The sequence below is a fragment of the Stomoxys calcitrans genome, chromosome 3 (assembly GCF_963082655.1).
Source record: "Stomoxys calcitrans chromosome 3, idStoCalc2.1, whole genome shotgun sequence".
NCBI classification, from domain to species: Eukaryota; Metazoa; Arthropoda; class Insecta; order Diptera; family Muscidae; genus Stomoxys; species Stomoxys calcitrans.
In genome coordinates, this window is record NC_081554.1 from 192054153 (window position 1) to 192064209 (window position 10057).

Below are 10057 nucleotides of genomic sequence, written 5' to 3' on the forward strand. Positions count from 1 at the left end.
CACCACTACACATTAACCGTGAATTAAGCAGGTCATGCAATGCGATTGGCTCGTGACTTTTGATCTCTTGGAAACTTTCCATACGCTCAGTTATGCCACGTTTTTTGAAGAATCGCTAACAAGCCGGGCCTTCAACTTTGGATTACGAATTATCTGTGTTGTCGCAAGTGGTTTGTGGTATTTAGAGATCCCTTGTAGATTTTCTGCACATGCCGTTATAATTTGTGACAAGGTAAGAAGTCGATACAAGGTGCTCATGTCGCTTGCCGGTGGGACTTGGGGTCGTGCGCGTGACCGGTCAGTGATAAACAGTTGTGAAATAGCATGTTGGTTGATAGAATCGATATCAACTCGTACAAACTTGATGTGTAGTGACGTTGTTGTTGTAGCAGTGTTTTGTACACTGAGGCGACAGCCCTTGCCGATGAAGGAATCCATCGGGTCAATCCGGTATGTACAACCGGCTGCCATGGAATTGCGATGGGTAGTGATTGTGGCAATAGGCGAATTACCTTTCGTTTGCATTTTCTTATGTTTGCGGCAAATTCATGTTACAGGTTTGGCGTGTTAACATATACACTTTTCCTCACTATTGAACGCATGAGGGTGGATGGACCCAGGGATAAGGACAACTTATACCTTTTTAAGCTGGACTTGTGTATGGGCAAGGAGTTAATGTTTATGGTAAGTAATTGATATGACACCTTAATAAGTTTTGTTAATATTCCTAATGAGAGACGAATCCGCAGCCTGTCAGAATGCGGCCCTACGTACTGCGACGGGCTGTCCCCTCAGTTCTCAGGTGGACCACCCTCATCAGTATACAAAGATCTCACCAGTACGAAGGCACAACTACATGCTTTCTTAGCAGTGTCTACTGGGATGCTATCGTAGAGAACATACCAATCACCATCTTGTAGAATGACGTTCACCGCCGAGAGATATTAGAGTCAATACACATGATGTAGGGCGTGAGGTTCAGTGCTAGTAGAGCGAGTCTTGATACCATTCAGACACGGCAGCAGAAGCGGCGAACCTCAAACGCGATCGACCGCTACTCATTGCACCTGGAGAAGACTCCTTTGGCAAAGTAGAATAGCCTCCTTTCCGGCATCCTCCTCAACCCTTAGAGATCTAGGATTGATGGCACACGACACACGTTTAACTGCCCAGCCAATCCTACTCGACTTTGATCAGACCACTTTGGACGCACTTAGATCTCGGTACTTAATAGAAAATAGCACACGAATGGATTATATACAACATACTGCTACAACAAAATTAACACCCGGTACGGGATAGGTATGAGTATCATACAGGCTGAAATTTTGAGTTTCGATCTCTGTAATGTTCATCATTATAACAATAATCTTAGCTGGGAGCTACCGGACGCAGAAGCGGAATAACAAAACTCCGACGAAGACCAAAGTTGAGAAAGACATCTCGCTTTGCTGTATCTATACATATTTTTTGATTATGTATTATTGTTTGGTAAATTTTATTTAAAATCATGACTGTTATTCTCCCTTCTTCTTGTGTAATCTTATAAGCACATTTCATAACGATAAGATCGCTGTTAAATATTGCTCCAAGACAGCTTGAGACAACGTCGAACCGTTTTCTATAGCTAACGAATAGGCCGTATCACCGTTTTCATTGGTTGCCGTCATATCAGGATCTCTAGATAACAGCTCATTACAAGTATGAGGATGATTACCTGCAGCGGCATACATCAATGATGTATTGCCTACAATATCCATGTGTAAATGATCAGCTCCTTTATCCAGCAATAGACGAACTATTTCATGATGGCCCCCTGAGGCTGCTAATATTAAGGGAGTTACCATTTCAGGAGCCTCCTCATTGATGTTGGCACCAGACTCCACTAAGGACTGCACAGTGGCCAATTGACCATAATAGCAAGCCTAGAAAAAGCGTAAACAAGTTAGAAAATAATTTTAAAAAGATTCATAAAATATTGACTTACCCAATGCAGTGGTGTAAATCCACAATTGTCTTTAAAATCAATATCATGTTGTTTTTGTTGTAAAATCTGTTCATCGGTTAATTCGCCTTGACCAGCTCTTTCATGGAATGATAGTTTGACTTCGACCGGACAGAAAGTAGCTTCTGTATTGCCTCTTTGCAGATTAGTGAGAACAGTGGCTTGAGGTCGATATGGCAAAAAAGCAGATTTATGTTTTCCCGTCGCTGCCACAGATGGGTCATGGAGAAAGCTAGATGAATGCAAGGAGTTGGGGGTGGATAATGGCGTTGAGGTTGTTGTGTTGGGTGAAGGTGTGTCGGTTTGCCTTTGGGACTCTTGACTAGTTGGAGGTGAAATTTGAGACATAGCGTTACTGAATTAATGAAAAAAAAAACCAACAAAATTAAACAAGCATGAATACTTAAAAAAAACGTTAAAAAAAAAACGATAGGCAGTTTAAGCGAAAAATTCGCTTCAATAAGAAATATATGTGAAGATTTGACTTTGCCTTTGTATTACAGAATGAAGTTAAAATCACTTGCCGTGTTTGCTGTTCAGCTTTCAGAATTGTGGTGAAAAACTTTAACAAAATAACAAATTTTTTTAAACATAAGTGCATGAAATTTTGGAAAATATTTAATACTTGATTTAGTGTATCCTGAAACGACTCTGTTTTTTATAGACATAGTAGCCATCTACAATTATTTAGAATTTGGCTGTAAGGTAATATTTAAAAATTGGCATTACTGGTACTTAAAACATACAGAATTGTGTAGTTGCGTGTGTGTGCACAAACAAATGATATGAAATATTTCTGTATTTCTATGCAAACCACTTACCTTCTCACATAAGCAATGGAATCAGATTTTCATTAATTAAAATTTAGTTTTTGATGTAAGTTCTTCCAATGTTAATAAAAAAACAAAAAAAAATTTTTTCCTCAGAAGCGAGCACGTAGAGAATGAATTAAAAACAACACAACAGAGTTGCCGCGTTTTCTACCAAAATTGGTCGGATGGAATTAAATTTTAGGCAGTTGGTCGGAAACCGACCCAATCCGATTTTGGTAGATTCGGAGAGAAATCGTCAATTTGTTTCAACTTCATATGTTTAGAAAATAATATGTAACAACGATGGGCCAATATTGCAATAATGTGATTTTTCTTTGATTTCTGACGATTTTGACACAGAAATCGTTTGGCTGAAAATGAGGATAGTCCACTGGCTCTATAGAAGAGTGATTGCCAATACTTACGCTTCAGAAGTTTGGTGGACTACGGTGAAGAAAAAGTGCAATAAAAGGGTAATGCAGCAGGTTCAGAGAGCATGTTGTCTTGGCATAGGCGGGGCGAGCAGGACTACTCCCACCAGAGCATTGGAACTATCCTAGATATTCGACCCACAGACACAGATTAAGTATAAGTCAACCACAGTGGCGATGAGATAGGAGAATGGATAAAGGTCACACCTTTGTCGATTGACGGAACTCTAGTATTGCCATCTAGAATTATACGAATGGATCAAAGCTAAAGAGTCAGCCTGGAGGTCTACATTGAGGACCCAATGACTGAGATCTGTTTCCGACTGCCTGACCACAATACGATTTTACACGCGGAGATCCGAACAAAAACAGAATGCGTTAGGTGATATGATGCTAACGCGGGGACGTCGAGTGTGAACATCGTTATGGACAGAATACTAGCTATCAAGGCCGTAAAAACCAGGATGGTAATGTCAAGAACACTCAAGGAGATTAACGGCTTCTCTAAGGTTGGCTTGAGCCGTCTTCATCGTTTGGATGCCGAGCCATAGCGGAGCTAGTGAGAAAGGACTTATGCAGAATAGTTGCGGCAAGTTATAGCATGTGCGTAATATGGTGGAACAAGAAGATACTTCCAATATTTTGGCCGGCTTTCGGAGCTAACAGACACTGGCACTTAGATGGGGGCACAATACCAGACTTGAACCAACTTAGGGGCTTGAAATGAAGGGAAATTAGGGATTTTGTGTATCGCACGGAATTCCTGACTTAGGATGTTTCAAGTTTACCATCAAGTACTTATAGCGCACAACAAGCCGATCACTGGCTTAAGGGCGGATCAACTTCTCAACTTTACAAATTCCATCTATGGAAAAATTTGCAAATTTGTCCATGAATGAACATTCCATTAAGGAAAAGGTGTAAACTTCTCACATAAGCTCATTGATAAGGGCCTACTTTTCATAGCCGAATCCGGTTATATTGGACCAAAAATCCGATGTAGATATCAAGTGGAGAAAGACATATTGAAATTAGACGTCAGAAATCGAAGAGAGAGGGCAGAAATTTTAGTAGTTGTTATAGAAGTGTTTCGCACACTGAGGTCCCAAACTTTTTAACCTTGGAAATCAGTTATAGGTGTCCCTACCCTTTTTACTGTATAAACCATCGTAAGAGAAACGTATATAAATTAGGTAAACTTAAAAGGAAGCATACGTTGGTTAGGCAACTCTGGCCGCTTGAAACAGCTGAGTGTCAGGCACAACTATCTTTTTTTTGTAGTGAAAACATTTAATTTAAAGTAATCGAAGAAAATTGTTAAGACCTCACGATGAATATACCGACTGGTATAATTACACACACTCGCCGCGTGCAAAGCCTCTACAAGAGGGCTTTGCGTAATTGCGAAGCCTGGTATGATCGCAGGTGGGTACAATAAGTGTTCCAAACTGAGGCAAAAAAAGGTTATGTAATTTTACTCTTCACTCCATACATCTTTTTAGAGAAATTTACCGCTACCGAGCTGTTCAGCTGCGTCAACGTTTCGAGGAAAATCGTAATGTAAATGACATGGCCAAAGCGGCGAAACTATTGGCTGCCGGTGAACAGGAACTTTTCAATTCCCAGCATTATCAGCCCATTAAACGTAAGTTTTGCTCAAATTTGTCGTTTTTTCGAAACCGATTTTGATATTTGTGCTTGTAGAGGCCAACAGTCCCGGAGGTTGTGCCTTCGAGCGTGATGTAGAACCACCAGACTGGATGTTGGACTATTGGCATCCTTTGGAAAAGGCCCAATATCCAGAATTCTTTGCAAAACGGGAACAACGCAAGAAGGAGTTTGTTGCTTGGTGGGAGAAACAGTATGGTAAACCTGATCCCAAGGATTTGCACCATTAATGGCAGTGAAAGACAACGCTGTTTAAGTTTAAGTGGTGTAGTCATCGTTGAGGGCATCATTCATTGGCTGATGTGAATAAAATAAATACTAGTAAATTAAACATGGCCGAATTTATTTTAATTATTTATTCATTCATTTATTGCAATACTTGGTAAGCCAATAGAAAGGATAGATATAGAATGTAATTCTTTATTTTTCTTCAAGTTTGCGTATAACCCTGAACGCTTGTCTTCGTTTCCTAGCCCACAATAGAAACAAGTTTTCAGCGGCAACTACATTTGTGGGTCCTTTGAGTTTTTTTTTTTTAATGAGACCCATATGAGAGGGGTCTCTTTGCAGTTCCTTAAGAAACGTTCGTAGGAAACTTTGCTGTTGCACATTACAGGGTAGGCAAAATTAAGTGTTACGAATTCAAACGATCACATATTTTGTCTGAAAAGTGTTTTTATTGAATCAAATCACAAACACGTGTGGAAAAAATCAACATTTCAGAATCCATGCTCTTTTTTAATTTTAATCGATATGACCGCTTTGACTATCGCTAGGAGTCATAGAAAATAAATTTCAGCCTGCATGAACGTGGCGAAATTTTTAACACTGTGTTCTCAATTGTTCCCAAATGAGTGTGTTTACCTAACCGACCGCATTTAATAGAATTTGAGCTTACAAACGCCCATCCGAAGTAATTTTTCATCTCATCTGCGACCGACGAAAAAGATAGAGCGTTGATGGTCGCTCTTTATCGAAGTAATACCAAATCAGTGCTATAGAGCTGGCGCAAGCCAAGAGTTACCTTGGCCACAACATTATCAATGTGTAAATCGAATGACAATTTATCATCTAAAAGTATACCCAAGCACTGAATATTATGGACAAGTCCTATTTCATCCTTATTATTTACTAGCCTCAAATCAGGAATATCCCTTGTTCCGAAGAAAAGAGCCTTAGTCTTTATCTCATTCACAGACAGACGATTCGCAGACATACATCAAGTCAAGGAAGGCAAGGCAAACTCAATCTTCTTTGATTGAAGTACGTTTAAAGAGCGACGGTTACCAATAAACACCATCTGAACATTATCCGTCTATACATATGGAGTAAACCAATTCCCTATGGATTCAAATAAATAGTTCAAAAACAAAATAAATAGTAGGTGATCGAGTACAGATCCCTAAGAAACTCTACAAAAATAGCTTTCTATTACCAAACTAAGACCTCCCTAAAAGCGACAGACAAAAGCCTTTGGTACAAATTGAACCTACGACCCCCACACTAGTTTGCCGGGCTTGGTTTCAACTCAGCTTACTAAGATATATAAATTAATTAATTTTTATACTCCCCGCTCAGGGTGGTGGATGTATACTAAGCTTGTCATTCCGTATGTAACACATCGAAATTTTTACCTGTGCCCCCATAAATTCGTATGAATATAGTCATGATCGCCTTAACATTTTAGCAATGCTCATCTGTCCGTCTGCCGAAATTATTCTAGCGGTCGAACAAATAACGATATTCGTTTGAATTTTTGCACCGATAATTCTTGTTGATGTAAGTCGTTGCGATTGCATATCAATTCAGATTTGAATAAAGCTTCCGTATAAAATGGTCTTCTACTTGACTTCGTGCGCCCCTAGAAGCCACAATTGTTATCCGTTGTGGCCAAAGGCCTCCCCGCTCATACAACTGATTCAAAATTACCATAAAAAGATAATCGTAACCAAGGTGCATCTATAGTCTAATTAAACAATAATGATTTACAGATTTCGAGGTTTTAGAACGGTTTTTTTTATTTAAAAATATAAATATTAAAAAAAAGTAATTCGAAATCATTCAAATTCTATATTCTATTGTACGTTAAATTTATGATTAATTCATGCTGAGAGAGAAAAAACAAAGAAATTACAAAATAATCAAAAAAAAGAACAAACTTCAAGATCAATCTTCATGTTACTTTTGCAATATAAGGAAACATACAATATTCTAAAGAAACAAATCTTTTTAATTGTGTGTGTAGTTGTTGTATGCATATTAAGGGAGATTGGTTGTTGTTTTGGATTGGGGTGGGGGTATGGTATGTTGTGTATGAACTATAAATTTCAAGCTCTTTTTCCACATTCATCTTTTCTGATTATTCCATTCCAGCCAGCTAGTGCCTATTTCGCTTTCCTTCTTTCCTTTGTAGTCTTGTCTTTATTCAGCCTCTAGACGGGGACGCTTTTTACAATTGTTGCCAGGACCACTATTGTTCGCACTACCCTCGTTGGCGTGATCTCGTTTTTTGGGTAGGATTTTTTTGTCCCATTGTTGTGTTAAGTAGCGCAACAGCACGGAACGTTTGTCCAGTACTATGTGCTGTTCCGAGGGATAGTCTTCTGTGGGCAGATAAACGGAAGGTCTTTTTTGTGAAGCTCTCATTGCATGCTCCGTATTGAATTGTGAAAAATTTTCAGCATTATGACAAGGAAGTCCTTTTATGAAATCTGTTACAGACATTTTTGGAATATTGATGTAGACTTGCTCCTCCCTTTGTTTGTTGTTTTTCTCAAGAGATCAACTGTAAATTTTAACAACTGCTTTGAGCAAGACACACACGACGACGTCGAAGTCTGCTTTGTTTTTTTATTGCTTAGCTCACTGCCACTATTTTGTTGTTGTTGTTTTTGTAGTAAAAAACTTTACAAAGTAGATTTCTCAATCTTGCAGCTGATTTTTCAACTTAAAATACTATTCCTGTATTGTTTTTTTTATTTGTATATGGTCTCCTTTATTTCTGACTGTGGTCTTAGCCAAAAGGATTTCGAAGAAACTTGTGATATTAAATAGAGGAAATCTATTTTAGTTTTAAGTTTTGTGTTGGTTTTTATTTGACGTTTTAATAAATGTGAATGGCTTTGTTGTTGTTTTCACGATTTTCATTTGTTGTGCAATTTGGCAGCACTGTCATATCGACTGTCACAAGTGGGTTGTTTCGAAGGGACTGCTCGTAATTGCAAAGCATAACGTTTAATTACTGGCAATCTATTTAAAGTTTATTCGGTTTTGGTCGAATGCGAAGCGATTTAAAATTTTTGTTGTTCTGCAAAGCAATTCCGCAAAATATGCGTTTTCCCTGTCGGATTGATTTCTATATAGCTTTTCTTTTCGTTCAAAAAAACTTCCATTAAATAAACATTTCACATATTTTTTCAATTTCCATTTTCAAAAGTAATTAAAATGTTCTTTTTTTCTGGTACTATGTTCGTTTTTCGCAGTTGAAAACACATGACTTCATTTTTGAAATATTACAAAAATCTCAATGATAACATAACACTTTTTTTGTCATAGTAAAGCCTAGTACTGACTTCATTCGCAGCGAAAATGACTATTAAATTGCGAAATCTGACAGGCACTATTCTTCACCAATATACAAACAAAAGTCAGACAACAACACACAACAAAAATACATCATTGAAGCCCATTTCGTGAGCAATTATTACCTTTGCAATTAATTGAAGTGTTGGCGCAGTGATATGTCGCTGGTCTTTTACTCATAGAACTTAGCAAGACATAAGTACCGTAAACAGCTGAGTATAATTTTTTCTCGCGAAGTGCACTATCTGTCAACGAGTTTTGGCTGTGTTTGTGTATTATACATAAGAACCAAGGTGTATTTAATAATGTGGCCGCATCGGCGAATTGCTACAACAAAGCATCTTTTTTGGGAACTCGATATGTCAAAATTTGGAAGCAAGGCGAAGAAAATTCGATTCGCCCTGACATTTAAAATTTTCGGCAAATTTGCTTCGACCAATCAGAGCAAGAAGAAAGAAGTTTATTAATTTTTTAGTGTCAAGTAAGAAATAACAAATTTAAAAATGTCTGTTTGCGCTTTTTTTATTGGTCTTTAAAAATGTTCAAAATTCCAATTAGCTCCAGAGGCTTTACACATCAAACTGGATGGAACATTGAGATCCGATCTGTGTGGTGTTCATTGCTGTCACCAGAAGCTTAGCTGCGAGCTACCCGGCGCGTCCACAGGTTGCAGATAGTGGAATGCTCCACACGGAGTGGCTGCAACGGAAGTCGCGGACAATCAGCGGCCGGGCTGAAAAGCCATTGCAATGTCAGTACTTTGACCTTGCGCTGGTCACATGGCGGACTTAAGCTTGATTTGTGGGGATGAGAAGGAGTCATAGACTGTTGAGCGCCTATTGTGAGACTGCCTGAAATTGCAATAGTAGGTGCAGGATTAGGCTACGCAAAACCCTATTTTCCTGTCTTAATTATGTTTATGCAGTAGTTTTTTCGCCATTATTGACTGCTATGGGTTTAAATTGCATATTGGAGAAAGCTTCTCCACACCGCTTGGCCGTTTTGTCATGCAAGTTGTCTCCTAATCTTCATTTTAATATCTGGCATTGTACTTACGTAAATTTTATTAGTGTTCGTCTGCGCTTTTTGAATCTTTCGGAGGTGACACAATAGAACTAAGTTCCCTGAGTGAAACTGATAGTGAATAAGGTTTCTAGACGCATGCCATTATATACCCTAAGTTTAAAAACCACAACAGCAGCAAACACAATTTATAAAATATTTATTTTGAAAATTATTTTTTTTGTACGGCGAATTCAAAAATAAGTTGACACACTAAATTCTCTCAGCTGGTTTGATGCGGCCACCTGATAAATATGTCTTGTTAAGAACCATACACCCACAAACAACAAGAAATGGCGCGAACTAATTACATACACAAAATCAGAGTTGAACTAACCGCTAATTTTAACAGATAGTGCACTTAATATTTTGTTCTTGGGCAACTGCCACTACCTGTAAATCATTATATCTTGGTACCGGTAACGAAAATTTCGTTTAAGATTTGTCAATGCATTTCTTATGGTAACGAAAATTTCGCCAGAGAAAATTGTAATTAG

General features: G+C 38.3%; 3 protein-coding genes across 5 annotated transcripts; 1 reads left to right on the plus strand and 2 right to left on the minus strand.

Moving 5' to 3' along the window:
• Positions 1-1447: 1447 nt before the first annotated feature.
• LOC106080503 (DNA-binding protein RFXANK) lies at positions 1448-2975 on the minus strand. Of its 3 annotated transcripts, XM_013241890.2 has the most exons (5): positions 2827-2975; positions 2631-2703; positions 2530-2567; positions 1988-2360; positions 1448-1925 (listed from the first exon to the last, which is right to left on the minus strand). In XM_013241890.2, exons 4-5 carry the CDS (start codon positions 2351-2353, stop codon positions 1557-1559), a joined length of 735 nt encoding a protein of 244 aa, XP_013097344.1. In that variant the 5' UTR covers positions 2354-2360; positions 2530-2567; positions 2631-2703; positions 2827-2975; the 3' UTR covers positions 1448-1556. The 3 variants fall into 3 exon arrangements, with proteins under 3 accessions (XP_013097344.1, XP_013097346.1, XP_013097343.1); XM_013241892.2 differs by lacking the exon at positions 2631-2703; XM_013241889.2 differs by lacking the exons at positions 2530-2567; positions 2631-2703 and having other exon boundaries at positions 2827-2974.
• Positions 2976-4484: 1509 nt separating this feature from the next.
• On the plus strand, positions 4485-5247 carry LOC106080450 (NADH dehydrogenase [ubiquinone] 1 beta subcomplex subunit 9). Its single transcript, XM_013241844.2, has 3 exons — positions 4485-4673; positions 4751-4893; positions 4953-5247. Exons 1-3 carry the CDS (start codon positions 4579-4581, stop codon positions 5144-5146), a joined length of 432 nt encoding a protein of 143 aa, XP_013097298.1. The 5' UTR covers positions 4485-4578; the 3' UTR covers positions 5147-5247.
• A 1653-nt stretch (positions 5248-6900) lies between these two features.
• Positions 6901-8063, minus strand: LOC106080448 (DET1- and DDB1-associated protein 1). Its single transcript, XM_013241842.2, has one exon. It carries the CDS (start codon positions 7638-7640, stop codon positions 7338-7340), a length of 303 nt encoding a protein of 100 aa, XP_013097296.1. The 5' UTR covers positions 7641-8063; the 3' UTR covers positions 6901-7337.
• Positions 8064-10057: the final 1994 nt, after the last annotated feature.

What these genes read in the sequence shown, in the direction of transcription:
- LOC106080448 (XM_013241842.2), bottom strand. Translation starts at nt 7,640, where the DNA reads ATGTCTGTAACAGATTTCATAAAAGGACTTCCTTGTCATAATGCTGAA.
- LOC106080503 (XM_013241892.2), bottom strand. Translation starts at nt 2,353, where the DNA reads ATGTCTCAAATTTCACCTCCAACTAGTCAAGAGTCCCAAAGGCAAACC. An exon ending in GATTTACACCACTGCATTGG is followed by an intron (nt 1,926 to 1,987) that starts GTAAGTCAATAT and finishes CGCTTTTTCTAG; the next exon opens with GCTTGCTATTATGGTCAATT.
- LOC106080450 (XM_013241844.2), top strand. Translation starts at nt 4,579, where the DNA reads ATGAATATACCGACTGGTATAATTACACACACTCGCCGCGTGCAAAGC. An exon ending in GAAGCCTGGTATGATCGCAG is followed by an intron (nt 4,674 to 4,750) that starts GTGGGTACAATA and finishes ACATCTTTTTAG; the next exon opens with AGAAATTTACCGCTACCGAG. An exon ending in GCATTATCAGCCCATTAAAC is followed by an intron (nt 4,894 to 4,952) that starts GTAAGTTTTGCT and finishes TTGTGCTTGTAG; the next exon opens with AGGCCAACAGTCCCGGAGGT.